The 18,329-nt window shown below is 54.5% G+C and overlaps 2 protein-coding genes across 6 annotated transcripts; one reads left to right on the forward strand and one right to left on the reverse strand.

Annotated features, from left to right (window-relative positions):
• Positions 1-12: 12 nt before the first annotated feature.
• Positions 13-12,554, forward strand: TAF6 (TATA-box binding protein associated factor 6). 3 transcript variants are annotated; one of them, XM_008018592.3, is made up of 15 exons: positions 13-491; positions 5,053-5,264; positions 5,367-5,453; positions 5,581-5,734; positions 5,936-5,992; positions 6,426-6,545; positions 7,088-7,233; positions 7,339-7,416; positions 7,509-7,610; positions 8,017-8,199; positions 9,068-9,142; positions 9,269-9,394; positions 11,101-11,274; positions 11,509-11,706; positions 12,012-12,554. In XM_008018592.3, the coding sequence occupies exons 2-15, from the start codon at positions 5,109-5,111 to the stop codon at positions 12,390-12,392; spliced, it is 2,037 nt and encodes a 678-aa protein (XP_008016783.1). In that variant the 5' UTR covers positions 13-491; positions 5,053-5,108; the 3' UTR covers positions 12,393-12,554. The 3 variants fall into 3 exon arrangements, with proteins under 3 accessions (XP_008016783.1, XP_072868872.1, XP_072868871.1); XM_073012771.1 differs by lacking the exon at positions 13-491 and adding an exon at positions 904-997; XM_073012770.1 differs by lacking the exon at positions 13-491 and adding an exon at positions 2,547-2,564.
• On the reverse strand, positions 12,448-18,280 carry AP4M1 (adaptor related protein complex 4 subunit mu 1). 3 transcript variants are annotated; one of them, XM_008018589.3, is made up of 15 exons: positions 18,095-18,280; positions 17,878-17,987; positions 17,095-17,201; positions 16,916-17,012; positions 16,369-16,479; positions 16,196-16,276; positions 15,453-15,515; positions 14,675-14,741; positions 14,516-14,569; positions 14,266-14,372; positions 14,072-14,166; positions 13,610-13,654; positions 13,320-13,370; positions 13,097-13,208; positions 12,448-12,968 (listed from the first exon to the last, which is right to left on the reverse strand). In XM_008018589.3, exons 1-15 carry the CDS (start codon positions 18,150-18,152, stop codon positions 12,744-12,746), a joined length of 1,383 nt encoding a protein of 460 aa, XP_008016780.1. In that variant the 5' UTR covers positions 18,153-18,280; the 3' UTR covers positions 12,448-12,743. The 3 variants fall into 3 exon arrangements, with proteins under 3 accessions (XP_008016780.1, XP_008016781.1, XP_037846308.1); XM_008018590.3 differs by having other exon boundaries at positions 17,899-17,987; positions 18,095-18,238; XM_037990380.2 differs by lacking the exons at positions 16,196-16,276; positions 16,369-16,479 and having other exon boundaries at positions 18,095-18,241.
• Between the last annotated feature and the right edge of the window lie 49 nt (positions 18,281-18,329).

Raw genomic sequence — 18,329 nt, forward strand, 5'->3', positions numbered from 1 at the left:
GCTTCCAGGAGGGGGCGGGGCCAAGATGGCGCCGAGCGCCGGGTGAGCGGCGTCTCGGCTGCGGCTAGAGTTTTCTTGCTGCCCGTGCTCGGCTGGCCGGGGCGGGTCTGAGTGGTACCCGAGAGGAGACCCTTTGAAAGTCTCTTGTGGGGACTGGAAAGAGGACGGTTGGTTGTGTGTCTGTGCTCGTGGGGACCCCGTGTGTGTGCCTGCATAGGAGAGATGTTGCAGGAGATGGGGTGGACTCTCTGAGCCTCATTTCGCGCTGCCCGGGGATCTTCGACCTGCTTCTCTGCTGGGATCTCGCTCAAGTTAACCCTCCCCTGGGACGCCTTCCTGCCGCCTCCACTGATCTGAGGAGATCCTGTGACTGTAGCGTGTTTTATGAGCCTTCACTGGCAGAGGGTACCGCCGGGTATTGAAGGATTCGTAGGAGTTCGCCAGGGAAGTGGGACACGACCGCCTCTTGTAAACCCGGCGCCAGGCACAGAGTATGTCTCGAATAATTGTGTTCCCTATAGATAAGACTTATAAAAGTGGAGAAGGAGATCAGGGATGGTTTGAAAAGAACTAATTTCTTTTTCGGCCTCCCTCTTCCCATCCTTCCAGCACGGCCCCACCCTACTTGTACTACTCCTGAACAGTATTGATGTTAATCTTCCTAATGTCCAGCTCCAAGTGTGCCACTTATTTTATTTTATTTTATTTTATTTTATTTTATTTTATTTTATTTTGAGGCAGGATTTCCTTCTGTTGCCCAGGCTGTTGTGCAGTGGCACCATCTTGGCTCACTGCAGCCTCCAACTCCTCAGTAGTTCAAGCGATCCTCCCGCCTCAGCCGCCTAAGTAGCTGGGATGACCGGTTCACCCCACCACGCCCGTCTAATTTTTTAATTTTTGCAGAAATGGGGGTCTCACATGTTGACCAGTCTGTCTCAAACTTCTGGCCTCAAACGATCCTCCCACCTCTGCCTCCCAAAGTGCTGGGATTACTGGGGTAAGCTACCTCTCTTGGCTCCAATTTGCTTTTTTTTTTTTTTGAGACGGAGTCTCCCTCTATTGCGCAGGCTGGAGTGCAGTGGCACGATCTCGGTTCACTGCAACCTCCACCTCCTGGGTTCAAGCGATTCTCCCACCTCAGCCTCTCAAGTAGCTGGAGTAGCTGGGACTACAGGCGCCCGCCACCATGTCTGGTTAATTTTTGTGTTTTTACAAAAAGACAAGGTTTCACCATGTTGGCCAGGGTGGTCTCGAACTCCTGACCCCAGGTGATCTTCCCGCCTTGGTCTCCCAAATTACAGGAGTGAGCCACTGCACCTGGCTCCACTTTGCTTTTAACTACAGTGTAGGCTCAAAGCTTGGGCCTATGACCTACTAATAACAGTGATACCAAGTATTTACTGAGCACCAACATCTCTAAGCCTTACAACTAATTCATTTACTTCACAAATATTTATGATGTCCCAGGGCTCCTGGAATACATTGGTGAACATAATAAAGAGCTCTGTTGGCCGGGCACAGTGACTCACGCCTGTAATCCCAGCACTTTGGGAGGCCAAGGTGGGCGGATCACCTGAGGTCAGGAGTTCAAGACCAGCCTGAGCAACATGGTGAAACCCTGTCTCTACTAAAAATACAAAAATTAGCCAGGTGTGGTGGTGCATGCCTGTAATCCCAGCTACTCGGGAGGCTGAGACAGGAGAATTGCTTGAACCTGGGAGGCGGAGGTTGCAGCGAGCGAAGATCGCACAATTGCACTCTAGCCTGGACAACAAGAGTGAAATTCTATTTCCAAAAAAAAAAAAAAAGAAGAAGAGCCCTGTTTACATGGTGGACAGAGACGGAGTCTCGCTCTGTTGCTAGGCTGGAGTGCAGTGGTGCAACCTCTGCTCTGCTCACTGCAACCTCCGCCTCCTGGGTTCAAGCGATTCTCCTGCCTCAGCCTCCCAAGTGTCTGGGACTACAGGCGCACGCCACCATGCCCGGCTAATTTTTGTGTTTTCAGTAGAGACAGGGTTTAACCATGTTGGCCAGGATGGTCTCGATCTCTTGACCTCATGATCTGCCTGCCTCGGCCTCCCAAAGTGTTGGGATTACAGGCGTGAGCCACTGCGCCAGGCTCAGAAGATGTTAAATGCTACGGAAAAGAAGAAGTGGGCTGCCCCCACTCTGAGGGCAGAGTGCAGAGTTAAATAGGGTGGTCAGGGTAGGCAGCCAATTAGACATTTGGGAAGAACATTCCAGGCAGAGGGAATGGAGCAAAAGCTATTAAGCAAGTGCATGCCTGGCAAGTTTAAGGAGCAGCCAGAAGACATATGTGTCTGGATCAAAGTGGAAGAAGGAAGGAAGAGTGATCAGAGATATAATGGGAAGAAGGCAAATTTTGAAGGGCTTTGTGGGACATTATAAGGATTTTGTCTTTTTTTTTTTTTTTTTTTGAGACGAAGTCTTGCTTTGTCACCCAGGCTGAAGTGCAGTGACACATATCTTTGCTCACTGCAACCTCCGCCTCCTGGGTTCGAGTGATTCTCCTGCCTCAGCCTCCCGACTAGCTGCAATTACAGGTGCCTGCCCATCTAATTTTTGTATTTTTAGTAGAGATAGGGTTTCACCAGGTTGGCCAGGCTGGTCTTGAACTCCTGACCTCAAGTGGTCCGCCTGCCTTGGTCTCCCAAAATGCTAGGATTACAGGCGTGAGCCACTGTGCCCGGCCTGAGACAGGGTTTTGTTATGTTGCCCAGGCTGGTCAGGAATTTCTAAGCCTAAGCAGTCTTCCCACCTCACCCTCCCAAAGTGCAGAGATTACAGGCATCAGCTGAACCACTGCACCTGGCCATGATAAGGATTTCGGATTTTACTCTATGGCAAGTGGAGCGCCACTGTGAGGGTTTGAGCAAAGAAATGACAATCTGCTTTACAGTTTGACGGAAGCATTTTGGCTGCAACATTAGGAACAGATGTAGAGAGAGGCAAGGGTAGACACCGGGAGACATTGTTAGGAGGCTTTAGGAGTTACCCAGTGGATAGATGATGGTGACCTGGGCCAAGCAGTGGGAGCAGGGGAGTCAGGTTGGACTACCTGGTGGATTGATTGATTGATTGATTTTTGAGACAGAGTCTCACTCTGTCGCCAGGCTGGAGTGCAGTGGCACCATCTTGGCTCACTGCAACCTCCACTTCCCAGGTTCAAGAGATTCTCCTGCCTCAGCCTCCCGAGTAGCTGGTACTACAGGTGCGTGCCACCATGCCCAGCTAATTTTTTGTATTTTTAGTAGAGATAGGATTTCACCATGTTGGCCAGGATGGTCTCGATCTCTTAACCTCATGATCCACCCACCTTGGCCTCTCAAAATGCTGGGATTACAGGCGTGAGCCACCGTGCCCAGTTGGATTTATTTTTTTATCTTTTTTTTTTTTTTTTTTTGAGATGGAGTCTCTCTGTCGCCAAGGCTGGAGTGCAGCTGCACAATCTCAACTCACTGCAACCTCTACCCTCCAGGTTCAAGTGATTCTCCTGCCTCAACCTCCCAAGTAGCTGGGATTACAGGCACGTGCCACCATGCCCAGCTAATTTTTGTATTTTTAGTAGAGACAGGGTTTTACCATGTTGCTCAGGCTGATCTCGAACTCTTGACCTCAAGTGGTCCAGCCACCTTGGCCTCCCAAAGTGCTGGGATAACAGGCGTGAGCCACCACGCCTGGCCTACCTGGTGGATTTGTTGTGAAGGCTCAGATAAAGAACAAGTGTCTGGATGGATGGCATTACTGTGAAGATGAGGAAAGCTGAGCCTGGGCCAGGCAGTTCGACTCACGCCTTTAATTCCAACACTTTGGGAGGCCAACGCTGGAGGATTGCTTGAGCCCAAGACTTCCAAGTGCTGGGATTGAAGCCCTGAGGTGTAACAGAAAAAGATAGAAATCTGGGCTGGGCCTGCTGGCTCAGGCCTGTAATTCCAACACTTTGGGAGGCCGAAGCAGGAGGATTGCGTGAACCCAGCAATTCAAGACCAGACTGGGCAACATAGTGAGACTCTGTCTCTGCCCCCCCCCCCCAAAAAAATTGGCTGTGCACAGTTGTACACACCTATAGTCACAGCTACTTGGGAGGCTGAGGTGTGAGGATTGCTTGAGCCTGGGAGTTCCTGGGCTCTATCAGTCTTCCTACCTCTGCCTCCTAAGTAGCTAGAACTATAGCCGTGTGCCTGTATACCCAACTAATTTTTGTATTTTTTGTACAGATGGGGTCTCGCTGTGTTGTCCAGGCTGGTTGTGAACTACTGGGCTCAAGTGATCCTTCTACCTCGGGCTCCCAAAGTGTTGGAATTACAGGCATGAGCCACTAGGCCCAGTCCAGAGTTTTTTTTTTTTTTTTTTGAGACGGAGTCACCCTGGCTGGAGTACAGTGGCATGATCTTGGTTCACTGCAACCTCTGCCCTCTGGGTTCAAGTGATTCTCCTGCCTTAGCCTCTCTAGTAGCTAGGATTACAGGTGTGCACTACCACGCCCTGCTCATTTTTGTATTTTTAGTAGCGATGGGGTTTCTCCATGTTGGCCAGGCTGGTCTTGAATTCCTGACCTCAAGTGATCCGCCCGCCTTGGCCTCCCAAAGTGCTGGTGGGATTACAGGTGTGAGCCACGGCACCTGGCACCAGCCCAGATTTCTATCTTTCTCTGTTACACCTCAGGGCTAACTCATGTGGGGATGGACAGAAGACACCCTGAGTTCCTCCCCTCTCCCCACTTTATTGGCCCCGTCCCCGTGTCTCACATTTCTTTTTTTTTTTTTTTTTTTTTGAGACGGAGTCTCGCTCTGTCACCCAGGCTGGAGTGCAGTGGCCGGATCTGGGACTACAGGCGCCCGCCACCACACTTGGCTAATTTTTTATTATTTTTAGTAGAGACGGGGTTTCACCATGTTAGCTGGATGGTCTTGATCTCCTGACCTCGTGATCCGCCCGTCTCGGCCTTCCAGAGTGCTGGGATTACAGGCTTGAGCCACCGCGCCTGGCCTCACATTTCTTTTTCTTCTGCCTGCCCCATTCCTCTGCCAGGGTCTCCGTCTCTCCACCGGGGGCTTCATCCTTCCAGGGAGAAGAGGGACTCCAGAATGGCTGAGGAGAAGAAGCTGAAGCTTAGCAACACCGTGCTTCCCTCGGAGTCCATGAAGGTGGTGGCTGAATCCATGGGCATCGCCCAGATTCAGGAGGAGACCTGCCAGCTGCTGACGGATGAGGTCAGCTACCGCATCAAAGAGATCGCACAGGTGACCCAGTCCTTCTGTCCAGCTCCACATTGGGTCCAGGATGTCACCCGGGGCCCGTCCTTAGGATTTTGGGCTGATGTCTACTCTTGTCACCCACCCCAGGATGCCTTGAAGTTCATGCACATGGGGAAGCGGCAGAAGCTCACCACCAGTGACATTGACTATGCCTTGAAGCTAAAGAATGTCGAGGTGATTTGGGGAGACAGGCAGGGGGCGGGGTGATGGGGACAGGGCGATGGGGTTGGGGTGAGGCGCCATCCTTCAGCCAGGTCTCCTCCGGCTCCCTTCTCACCTATGCCCCTCTCTCCTGCCACAGCCACTCTATGGCTTCCATGCCCAGGAGTTCATTCCTTTCCGCTTCGCCTCTGGTGGGGGCCGGGAGCTTTATTTCTACGAGGAGAAGGAGGTTGATCTGAGCGACATCATCAATACCCCTCTGCCCCGGGTGCCCCTGGACGTCTGCCTCAAAGGTTGGGGGAGGGGAGAGCAGGGTGGCAGGGAGGAGGGAAAAGAGGACAGATGTGTGTGGGTGTGAATAGCCTCACAATAGAAGAAAAGCTCAGCGTGAGATCCCTGGTGAGTTGCAAGGGGAGCAGGAGTGGAAACATGCATGGAACAACTCCCCAGTGTCCATGCGAGGCAATTCACCTTGACACCTGCCTTCCTTGCAGCTCATTGGCTGAGCATCGAGGGCTGTCAGCCAGCTATCCCCGAGAACCCGCCCCCAGGTAACCTCTATGCCCCACCCTCTGGGTCTCTGGGTCCCTTTCCCCCCCTTCCACCTTTTTTTTTTTGATGGAATCTCACTCTGTTGCCTGTGCTGGAGTGCTGGAGTGCAGGAGTGCTGGACTGCAGTGGCCCAATCTCGGCTCACTGCAACTTCTGCCTCCTGGGTTCACGCGATTGTTGTGCTTCAGCCTCCTGAGTAGCTGGGGCTACAGGCACACACCACCACGCCCAGCTAATTTTTTGTAATTTTAGTAGAGACGAGGTTTCACCATGTTGGCCAGGCTGGTCTCGAACTTCTGACCTGAGGTGATCCACCCGCCCTGGCCTCCCAAAGTGCTGGGATTACAGGCATGAGCCACCGCATCCAGCCTCCTCCCTTTACTTTTCCTGCTACTCTCGTCATGCCTCCCACTGTGCCTGCTTTCCCACCAGCTCCCAAAGAGCAACAGAAGGCCGAAGCCACAGAACCCCTGAAGTCAGCCAAGCCAGGCCAAGAGGAAGACGGACCCCTGAAGGGCAAAGGTCAAGGGGCCACCGCAGCTGACGGCAAAGGTCAGTCCTCCTAGGCCAGGCCTCTCTGGACTCTTGCCCAAAGCCACGTGGCCATTTGTTTTGTTTCCTTTTTTTGTTTTTGAGACAGTTTCACTCTGTCACCCAGGCCAGAGTGTAGTGGCACAATCTCAGCTCACTGCAGCCTCCACCTCCTGGGTTCAAGTGATTCTCCTGCCTCAGCCTCCTGAGTAGCTGGGATTACAGGTGCCCACCACCACGCCCAGCTAATTTTTGTAGTTTTTTTTAGTAGAGATAGGGTTTTGCTATGTAGGCCAGGCTGGTCTCAAACTCACCCTCATGTGATCCGCCCGCCTTGGCCTCCCAAAGTGCTGGGATTACAGGTGTGAGCCACCATGCCAAGCCTCCACGTGGCCATTGGTGAAGTGGCTGAGGTCAGGGCCAGAGAGCCCCAGAAAGGATGGGGAAGCCTAAGAAGAAGCCGGGTCTGCTGAGTCTCAGGGGAAGTGGAGGGTTAAGGTTCTTCTGTTACTGAGGTTTCTTCTGGAGCTTTCTTTGTCAGACCCACCTCTCCAATCACACAGGGAAAGAGAAGAAGGCACCGCCCTTGCTGGAGGGGGCCCCCTTGCGACTGAAGCCTCGGAGCATCCATGAGTTGTCTGTGGAGCAGCAGCTCTACTACAAGGAGATCACGGAGGCCTGTGTGGGCTCCTGCGAGGCCAAGAGGGCGGTGAGGGCCCCACCAGCCTGCCCTGGCCCTGAGACGACTCCTGGGGGTCCTATGAATTGCTCCCCACATCCTACCCCCACCTGACTGGCTTCCCTCCTCCCACAGGAAGCCCTGCAAAGCATTGCCACGGACCCCGGGCTGTATCAGATGCTGCCACGGTTCAGTACCTTCATCTCAGAGGGGGTGAGAGCATGAGGTTCCACCGTGCAGGGACGGCAGCGGAAGCTCCTGTGAGGGTCTCCCTGCCCCATGCCCAGCACTCCTCCCTCCCGCAGGTCCGTGTGAATGTGGTTCAGAACAACCTGGCCCTACTCATCTACCTGATGCGTATGGTGAAGGCGCTGATGGACAACCCCACGCTCTATCTAGAAAAATACGTGAGTGGTCCTGCCCACCTTCCCTTCCAGGGACTAGGGACCCTGCTGCCACCAATAGGAAGTCAGTGGTCAGCGGTGGCTCACACTTGGAATCCCAGCAACTTTGGGAGGCTGAGGTGGGAGGATCGCTTGAGCTCAGGAGTTTGAGGACAGCCTGAGGATAGTAGTAGGACTACTGCCTCTACAAAAAAAAATAACAAAAACAAAATTAGCCAGGCATGGTGGTGCACGCCTGTGGTCCTAGCTACCTGGGAAGCTGAGATGGGAGGATTGCTTGAGCCTGGATGATTGAGGCTGCAGTGAGCCATGATTGTGCCCCTGCACACCAGCCTGGGTGACAGAGTGAGACTTTGTTTCAAACAAACAAACAAAACCAGAATCAGCTACCCTGCCCTTTCTCCCTTAGGTCCATGAGCTGATTCCGGCTGTGATGACCTGCATCGTGAGCAGACAGCTGTGCCTGCGACCAGATGTGGACAATCACTGGGCACTCCGAGACTTTGCTGCCCGCCTGGTGGCCCAGATCTGCAAGCATTTTAGCACAACCACTAACAACATCCAGTCCCGGATCACCAAGACCTTCACCAAGGTGAGCCAGGGAAACTTGAGCACCATTTGTTTCATCACTGGCCACCTCTGTTTGGGGGAAGTCACACTGGAAACAAGGGCAGAGGGAAGAGGGACTGGAACTTGTGGGGGTCTAAGGGTCTTGAGGCTTGTCTGTAATGCCTTTTTTTTTTTTTTTTTTTTTTGAGATGGAGTCTCACTCTTGCCCAGGCTGGAGTGCAGTGGTGCGATCTCTGCTCACTGCACCCTCTGCCTCCTGGGTTCAAGCAATTCTCCTGCCTCAGCCTCCTGAGTACTTGGGATTACAGGTGCCTGCAGCCATAACTGGCTAATTTATTTATTTATTTATTTTTTGAGACGGAGTTTTGCTCTTGTTGTCCAGGCTAGAGTGCAATGATGCAATCTCGGCTCACTGCAATCTCCGCCTCCTGGGTTCCAACGATTCTCTTGCCTCAGCCTCCTGAGTAGCTGGGATTACAGGCATGTGCCATGACACCCAGCTAATTTTGTATTTTTAGTAGAGATGGGGTTCCTCCATATTGGTCAGACTGGTCTAGAACTCCCGACTTCAAGTGATCTGCCTGCCTCGGCCTCCCAAAGTGCCAGGATTATAGGTGTGAGCCACTGTGCCTGGCCACAACTGGCTAATTTTTGTGTTTTTAGTAGAGACAGGGTTTCACCATGTTGACTAAGCTGGTCTCGAACTCCTGACCTCAGTGATCCGCCCGCCTCAGCCTCCCAAAGTGCTGGGATTACAGGCGTGAGCCACAGCGCCTGGCCTCACTGTCGTGTCTTAATGATTTACAAGGAAAGTGTCTATGAAAGACGTGGGTCCCTATCAATCATCCTTTCAGACCCCTTCATCTTAGTTTATTTTCTTCCCCTTACAGAGCTGGGTGGATGAGAAGACGCCCTGGACGACTCGTTATGGCTCCATCGCAGGCTTGGCTGAGCTGGGACACGATGTTAGGCCTCTGGGAGGAAGAAATGGGGGAGGGGACGCAGTCATGAGGTTATAGAGGGCACTGTGCCCCTACCTGGGACACCCTGGTGACCCTCCGGCTTTGGCTTCTCCCTTTCCCTTCCAACAGGTTATCAAGACTCTGATTCTGCCCCGGCTGCAGCAGGAAGGGGAGCGGATCCGCAGTGTGCTGGACGGCCCTGTGTTGAGCAACATTGACCGGATTGGAGCAGACCATGTGCAGAGCCTTCTGCTGGTAACCAAAGCCCCTGTCCCTGCACCTGCGCCCTTGACCCCCCGAGAGAGAGGCGGCGTTTAGCAAGCATATGGCATATTTTATTCACCTACTCCCATCTTTGCCTCCTGTTTTCAGAACATACTGCAGAGTCTGATACTATTTTACAGATGGAAAGACTGAGACTCAGGCTGAGTAAAAAATAAGGGGGCTGGCTGGGTGTGGTGGCTCACGCCTGTAGTCCCAGCACTTTGGGAGGCAGAGGCGGGCGGATCACGAGGTCAGGAGATCGAGACCATCCTGGCTAACACGGTGAAACCTCGTCTCTACTAAAAATGCAAAAAATTAGCTGGGCATAGTGGCGGGTGCCTCTTGTCCCAGCTACTCAGGAGGCTGAGGCAGGAGAATGGCATGAACCTGGGGGGCGGAGCCTGCAGTCAGCTGAGATCGCGCCACTACACTTTAGCCTGGGTGACAGAGCGAGACTGCATCTCCAAAAAAAAAAAAAAGAAGAAAGAAATAAGGGGGCTGGGTGTGACGGCTTCTGCCTATAATCCCAGCACTCTGGGAGCCTAGGAGTATGAGGCCAGCCTGGGCAATGTAGTGAGATCCTGCCTACAAAAAACAAAAAGCTGGGAGTGGTGACATGTGCCTGTGGTCCCAGCTGCTAGGGAGGCCAAGGTGGCAGGATCGCTTGAACCCAGGAGTTCAAGGCTGCAGTGAGCTATGATCGTGCCACTGCATTCCAGCCTGGGTTACAGAGGGAGACCACCACTCCCCCAAAAAGAAAGAAGGGCTCACATGCTCAGCCTTTGGCATTTGGACCATCCTTCCCCAATGCTCCTGTGTTACTGTGTGGTCTTCTCTGTACAAGGCAAATGCCCTCTTGATTAACTGTCCTGCCACAGTATTTAGCAAGTTCATTCACATGTTAGTGCCCAGGTTTTCTTTTTTTTTTTTCTCTCTTTTTTGAGATGGAGTCTCACCCTGTAACCCAGGCTGGAGTGCAGTGGCACGATCTCAGGCTCACTGCAATCTCTGCCTCTCAGGTTCAAGCGATTCTCGTGCCTCAGCCTCCCGAGTACCTGAGACCAGAGGAATGTGCCACCATGCCTGGCTAATTTTTTGTATTTTTAGTAGAGACAGGGTTTCACCATGTTGGCCAGGCTGGTCTTGAACTCCTGACTTCAGGTGGTCTGCCAGCCTCAGCCTCCCAAAGTGCTGGGATTACAGGCATGAACCACCACGCCCAACCATTCTTTTTTTTTTTCTGAGTCTCACTCTGTCACCCAAGCTGGAGTGCAGTGATGCAACCTCTGCTCACTTCAACCTCCACCACCTGGGTTCAAGCGTTCTAGTACCTCAGCCTCCCCGGTAGCTGGGACTATAGATGTGTGCCACCATGCCTGGCTAGTTTTTGTATTTTTAGTGGAGACAAGGTTTCTCCATTTGGGCCAGGCTAGTCTCACACTCTTGACCGCAAGTGATCCGCCCACCTCAGCCTCCCAAGTGCTGGGATACAGGCGTGAGATGCCGCACCTGGCCCCGTGCCCATCTTTTGTTTTGAGCAAGCCCACAGTGTTCTGTACACACACTAACAGCTCAGCATAGTTTCGCCTCCATCAGGGGCACTGAGATGATAAGGAATGTCCTTTTTTATCGCATCCCCAAGGCTCTTCTCAGAGTGTCACCAGCCCTCCCTCTACCTGGCTTCTTTTCGTCTGCAGAAACACTGTGCCCCTGTTCTGGCAAAGCTGCGCCCACCGCCTGACAATCAGGATGCCTACCGGGCAGAATTCGGGTCCCTTGGGCCCCTCCTCTGCTCCCATGTGGTCAAGGCTCGGGCCCAGGCTGCTCTGCAGGCTCAACAGGTCAACAGGACCACTCTGACCATCACGCAGGTCTGTGGCCGGGTGGGGAGGAGGAATAGGAAGTGGAGGACGACCCCAGTGTGGGACGGATATTTACACAGCCACGTGGGCCCCAAGTCAGCAGTCTCAGGGCAACCAGGCCCCGAGTGAGGATGCCCCAGCCCCAGTGAGAGCCACTGAGGAAGAGCAAGGGGAGCCCAGGCCTCTCCCTTCAGACTCTTCTTAGTAGATGCTGCCACATCCCCTTTCCTCTTCTCCCCACAGCCCCGGCCCACGCTGACCCTCTCGCAGGCCCCGCAGCCTGGCCCTCGCACCCCTGGCTTGCTGAAGGTTCCTGGCTCCATCGCACTTCCTGTCCAGACACTGGTGTCTGCGCGAGCAGCTGCCCCACCACAGCCTTCTCCTCCTCCAACCAAGTTTATTGTAATGTCATCGTCCTCCAGCGCCCCATCCACCCAGCAGGTATGCAGAGCTGTGTGGGACAGGGAGCATCCGGAGGGCCCAGGTTGCCTCAGAGCACCCTGGGAAGGCCCAGGAGTAGAGCACAGTCCCCTCTGGGCCCAAAGTCAGGAGCTGAAAGAGGCACCCACCATGGTCCTGCAGGGCCGTAGCTGCCCTGCATGAGCAAGGTCTCCAGCCACAGCTGTCTATGGGGTCAACTACAGGAACAACTTGTTCAGGCAGGGAGCAAGTGAAGTGTCCCCGCCAGGCCTCTGAGGGGCAGGGAGGGCACAGGGCAAGCAGACCCGCTTTTCCTTTCTATCCAGGTCCTGTCCCTCAGCACCTCGGCCCCTGGCTCAGGTTCCACCACCACCTCGCCCGTCACCACCACCGTCCCCAGCGTGCAGCCCATCGTAAAGCTGGTCTCCACCGCCACCACTGCACCCCCCAGCACTGCTCCCTCTGGTCCCGGGAGTGTCCAGAAGTATATTGTGGTCTCACTTCCCCCAACAGGGGAGGGCAAAGGAGGCCCCGTTTCCCATCCTTCTCCAGTTCCTCCACCAGCATCGTCCCCCTCTCCACTCAGCGGCAGTGCCCTCTGCGGGGGGAAGCAGGAAGCTGGGGACAGTCCCCCTCCAGCTCCAGGGACTCCGAAAGCGAATGGCTCCCAGCCCCCCAACTCTGGCTCCCCTCAGCCTGCTCCGTGATGCTCCACCTGCTAGCCCCCGGATTCCCACACATGCAGACATGTACACACGTGCATGCATACTAAGTGGAAGGAAGTTATAGATTGCTTCCTTCATGTCACTTTCTTTTTAGATATTGTACAGTCAGTTCCTCAGAATAAAAGTTTGGTTTGTAAGTTCCGATCCACTGCAGTCTTTCCTGCATCAGATACCACAGAGAGGCTGGGCCCATTGCCCCTCCTGTTCTCTCGGGACTGAGGACGCTTCCTGCCCAGATTGAGAGTCCCAAGACCAGGAGGCTGGAAAAGAAAAAGACTGTCCTTCTGTGGGACAAACTGCCGCCTTGGCTGCCGTGTCCTCGTTTGGGGAGCCTCAGATCCGAATGACGTAGGCATCGCTGTGGCTTAGGTGTCGTACCCACTTGTGGGGGTTGGCATTGCCGCACGGCCTGAAGGCCAGCCTGAGGAATCGAACCTGGAGGCCGGAGCACGTGTGCCGGGGAAGCTCAAAGGAGAGACTGGCGGGGCCCAGACCCAGAGGAGGGGCCGAGGTGGAGAGCCCATGGCTGGGAGGTCCTGGGGGCCCTGGGACGTCCATCTGTGAGGGGGAGGAAAGAGGGCAGGAAGCTGACCACGCCGAGGGGACCAGGCAGCACTGCTTCGGGAGGGTAGGGGGGCTGTTAAGTGACGGTGGGAGGAGAGGGGCTGGGGGTCTACAGCGAATACCTGGAAAAGGCCCGAGAGTTGAGAGCCTCCTTGCACCCGAGGCAGGTCCCAGCGAAGGGCTCCCTCCGCCAGCTCGGCCTTCTGCTCTGGGCTGCTCAGCTCCTGAGACAGGCTGGAGTTTGGAAAGGGAAGGTGCTGGGCTTGGTGCCTTCTTGGGGCAGGCCCATCGTGCTGAGCTCACTCTCTCCCCAGGAATCTCCCCGTGGTGGGTGCACACACTCACCTGACCACCCCTCGAGGCAGGGGGAGGTGCAGCCTGACATTGAGGGCTTGGCTACAGAGGAGACAGGAACAAAGTCAGCCCCAGGAAGGCATGGTCCCTTGTCCTGTTCCTCTTCAATGTCACAACAGGATTTCAGCACAGGTGTCCCCCACCTTCCCAAATGCTACAGCCTCTACCTTAACTGGATTCTGAGGCTGGCAGCTGCATCTGAAGGGAGAAGTAGCAGGTGCCCTGGCCCTGTCTCCTGTCCCACAGAGCTGAACTCGGCCAGGCGCTGGCCTCCCTCTTACCTCTTCGAGGGCAAGTCGCATCGCAACTTCAGATAAACCTGGAGCCTGGATGAGAGGGTAAAACACCATGACTCAGGCCATCTCTTACTGGCATCTCACCATTCCTCACCAGGGACCTCCATGCGGGGCTGTGTGGGTTTGGGCTGTACCCCCAAGAGAGAAAAGGGCTGAAGTCCAGCCCAACTCCATTAGCCAAAGCTTTTTCCTTTTTTTTTTTCAGAGTGACAGGGTCTCGCTATGTTGCCCAGGCTGGTCTGGAACTCCTGGGCTCAAGTGATCCTCCCGCCTCAGCCTCCCAAAGTGCTAGAATTACAGGTGTGAGCCACCACGCCCAGCCCAAGCCTTTTTCCAATTTGCACTCCATCCCCACTACCACCACCCCCACTCTGCAGTGAGTCTTGGGAACATACAGGTCTCGGCTTGGGTTCCAAGGTAGTTCTAGAACCCAGGAAATGGTCTCACCGGCCTGAGCCTCGGTCCCACTGCACAGAGGGGAAGAGTCGGAAGGGAAGCGGTGACGGGAGGTCATCGGAGAGTTGGTACCGCATCACAGTCAGCTGAGAGACCAGAGAGCAACAAGGTTAGTTTGGTCTCATGCCCCCACTGCCCCCCTTCCCGATGGTGGATGGAATTTATGAGGCCACCCCAACCCTGACCTCGCCCTGAGGTGGCTGCAAGCGGAGGATTCGATGAGACTCAAACTCATCCAGATTCACAGAGCTGTGAAACGAGACTTCATCGACCCGGATTCCTGGCCCATAACCTGGAAAGAGAGAGAGAGACTTCTCTCCTGACCCATGTTTTGGGAGAGGAGCAAGAAGTAGGGAGGTTCCATCTCTGACTTCCCTCCATGAACTCTCCAGCAATGACCTACTCCAAGGGGAGAAAGACCTACTTTTTCCTCACCTCTTAGCTCTGACTTTCCCACACAAAACTCTTCCGTCAAGCCAATGCGCATCTCTGTTGGAGGAGAGAACATCAGGGGAGCTCAGCAAACTCCACGGTTTCACACACCAAGGAACCTGCCCTAACCCCAACCCTGGGTCCCGCCTGCAGAGGCCTCACCAGAGCCGCTGGGAAGGAAACTCTTGAGCCGAATCTCTCCCTGCACATCCACCTTCAGCAGGGAGCCCTGAGAGACAGGGGGATCAAGGTTAGTCTTTTTTTTTTTTTTTTTTAAGACAGTCTTGCTCTGTCGCCCAGGCTGGCAGCGGCGTGATCTCGGCTCACTGCAACCTCCACCTCCCAGGGTCAAGAGAGTCTCCTGCCTCAGCCTCACAAGTAGCTGGGATTACAGATGTCTGCCACCATGCGTGGCTAATTTTTATATTTTTAGTAGAGATAGAGTTTCACGGTGTTGGCCAGGCTGGTCTCAAACTCCTAACCTTAAGTGATCCACCCACCTCGGCCTCCTAAAGTGCTGGGATTACAGGCATGAGCCACCGTGCCCCGCCCTTTTTTTTTTTTTTTTTTAAAGAGATAGGGTCTTGCTCTGTCACCCAGGCTAGAGTGCAGTGGCTCAATCTCGGCTCACTGCAGCCTCAACCTCCTAGGCTGAAATGATCCTCCTGCCTCAGCCTCCCAAGTAGCTGGGACAGCAGGTGTACACCACCATGCCTGGGTAACTTGTTTATTTGTATTTTTTGTAGAGACGGGGTCTGGCTATGTTGCCCAGGCTGGTTTCAAACTCCTGGCCCCAAATAATTCTTCTACCTCGGCCTCCCAAAACACTGTGATTACAAGCATGAGCCACTGTGTGGCCGTTGCTGGGAGTCTTAACCACCCCACCATGTTTCTCAAGTCCCATTTGTCCTCAGCTCCAGGTTTGGGAGCTCAAACTTACATTAGATGCTATCAGTACAGACAATCTCTCGACCACATCCAAAAAAACTTCATTCTTTTGGCTCTGAGAAAGAGAGAGGGTTTGGATGGTTGGAAGCAGAATAGCCTATGTTCTGAAATGGACAGACAGGGAGAAAGGACAGGACAGTCAAAGCTACAGCTCTAGGGTGGGGACATGGGTGATGGAAGGGATACCCACATCTAGGGGAGGTGGGAGAGGTGTCAAGATCTTTTTTTTTTTGAGATGGAGTCTCGCTCTGTCGCCCAGGCTGGAGTGCAGTGGCCGGATCTCAGCTCACTGCAAGTTCCGCCTCCCCGGTTTACACCATTCTCCTGCCTCAGCCTCCCTAGTAGCTAGGACTACAGGTGCCCGCCACCTTGCCCAGCTAGCTTTTTGTATTTTTCAGTAGGGATGGGGTTTCACCGTGTTAGCCAGGATGGTCTCGATCTCCTGACCTCGTGATCCGCCCGTCTCGGCCTCCCAAAGTGCTGGGATTACAGGCTTGAGCCACCGCACCTGGCCGATCTTTTCCTTTTTCTTTTTTTTTGCATTTTTAGTAGAGACGGGGTTTTACCATGTTGGCCAGGCTGCTCTCGAACTCCTGGCATCAGGTGATCCACCCACCTCGGCCTCCTAAAGTGCTGGGATTACAGGCATGAACCACTGCGCCCCAACCTAAGATCTTGGACTCTGGGGTCCCAGAGCAAAACCAGAGGGTCTGACCCCATGGATTCCTCCCTCACCTGGTCAGAGCGACTGGACAGGACAGGGCGGCTGGCTGCACTGCTGGGAGCCACTTTGCTCTGTTGTGTCTCAGCCCCAAACTGTAAAGCATCCAAAGCAATCAATCATCAGGTCTGACAACCCCAGCCAACCCCTCTTCTCCTTCCTCACCCTCCTCTTTCCCTCTGCTGACCAAGCCAACGCTGCTGAGGTCAAAGAGGCTGAAGGGCTTGCTGACCACAGCTTCCGTCTGGATGAAATTCCTCAGCATCTCTGTGGATGTGGTCTGTACATAGCCATAGTCCTAGTGGTAAAGGAAGGACAGTCTGAGTGGTCAGTGGAGGGAAGGGGTAAAAAGGGGGAGTGGGGCCAGGCATGGTGGCTCACTCTTGTACTCCCAGGTCTTTGGAAGGCCGAAACATAGGAGAATGGTTTGAGACCACGAGTTCAAGACCAACCTGGGCAATACAGCGAGACTCCCGTCTCTACAAAAAATAAACAATGAGCTGGACACAGGGGAGGAGGCTGAGGCAGGAGAATAGCTTGAGCCCAGGAGTTCCAGGCTGCAGTGAGCTATAATTGCACCACTGCACTCCAGCCTGGGCAACAGAGCAAGACCATCTCTAAAAGGAAAAAAAAAATAGACTTGGCTTCCTAACCACAGCATCCCACAGTAGAAGAGCAGATGTATCTCCAGGGGAATTAGGTAGGGGCCACAGAAGGGGATCATTGATTCTCACCAGCACTTCATCCAGGAGTTCGTAGACCAGAGCCACATTGCGGGAGATGGTCCCCTCGCCCAGGGAGCCACAGTAATCGCCCAGAAGAGTGGCCAACCTGAGGAAACACTTGGAGCGTGTATTTCCTCCTCCTCTCAGACCCCTGCCAGCTAGCAGGTGCCCAGCCCAACCCTCCTCACCTGGAGAGCAGTTCTAGGAGGCTGAAGGGAGAAACGTTTTCTGAAGTTGTGACCACCAAATACAGGCCGCTGTGTCTGATGTGAATGAAATGACGGCCATCGTGATGCTGAAACACAGGCAGGGAGAAGAGGGGTTAGGAAAAGGGAGGTGGAGTGATCAGAACCCAGGAGACCTGAGCTGGGATCCTGATGCCTCTTACTAGTCACAACAGCAGTGACTTTGGGAGATAATGACAGATCCCTGAGCCCAGCTTCCCCTGTGGAAACGGGGTTAATTATAGTAACTACCCCAAGTTGCTGATAATGGAGTCACGCAGGGAGCTGGGCCTGGTGTGTTGCTGGCGCCCAATGGACGTTTTTTTTTTTTTCCCCCCACCCCCATTACCCCGAGACGGAGTCTCCCTCTGTCACCCAGGCTGGGTGCGGTGTCCGGATCTCGGCTCACTGCAACCTCCGCCTCCTCGGTTCAAGCGATTCTCCTGCCTCAGCTTCCCGAGTAGATGGGATTACAGGCGCCCGCCACCACGCCCAGCTAATTTTTTTTTCGTATTTTTAGTAGATGCAGAGTTTCAGCATGTTGGTCAGAATGGTTTCGAACTCCTGACCTCAGGTGATCCGCCCTCCTCGGCCTCCCAAAGTGCTGGGACTACAGGCGTGAGCCACCGCGCCGGGCCTCTTGTTAGTTTTACTTGGAGAAATACAACCCCCAAGTGGAAGCTACCATGGAACCAGTCCCGGGAGGGAGACGGCGCCCACCCGGCCTGCCCGGGCCCAGCTCCTCACCCGCCTCCCGCCAGTGGTTACCATGACAACCGGGGACTCGTCTCCTGGCAGTCCCGTCAGCTTCCGGTAGAAGAGCTCGGCCACATCCCGGCCGCCACTGTCCCCGCGGACTGGCGGGGGGAAGGACTCAGTGAAGGATCCTGCGACACGGGCTGGCCCTGGGCGCCCCTCCCGCCCGGTCCCTCCGCCCCTTCCCAGCCCCGAGGGTCTAGGATACAGTCTTTGTAGATGAGCGGGTCCCCCTTGGAGGACAGAATGAAGAACTGGGAAATCATGGCCGTCCTGGAGAGCAGACAAGAAGACGGCGAAAGTTGGGCCTGCCCCGCCCTGAGGCCCCGGAACAAAAGAACGCGCGTGCGCTGGCCCTTTAAGAGCGATTCTCCTCCGCCCGCGCCAGCTTGGACCGCGGGAAACCCGGCGCCCGCCCCACCCCGCCCGGAGATTCCCTTCCG

Source organism: Chlorocebus sabaeus, chromosome 28 (assembly GCF_047675955.1).
Source record: "Chlorocebus sabaeus isolate Y175 chromosome 28, mChlSab1.0.hap1, whole genome shotgun sequence".
Classification (NCBI taxonomy): Eukaryota; Metazoa; Chordata; class Mammalia; order Primates; family Cercopithecidae; genus Chlorocebus; species Chlorocebus sabaeus.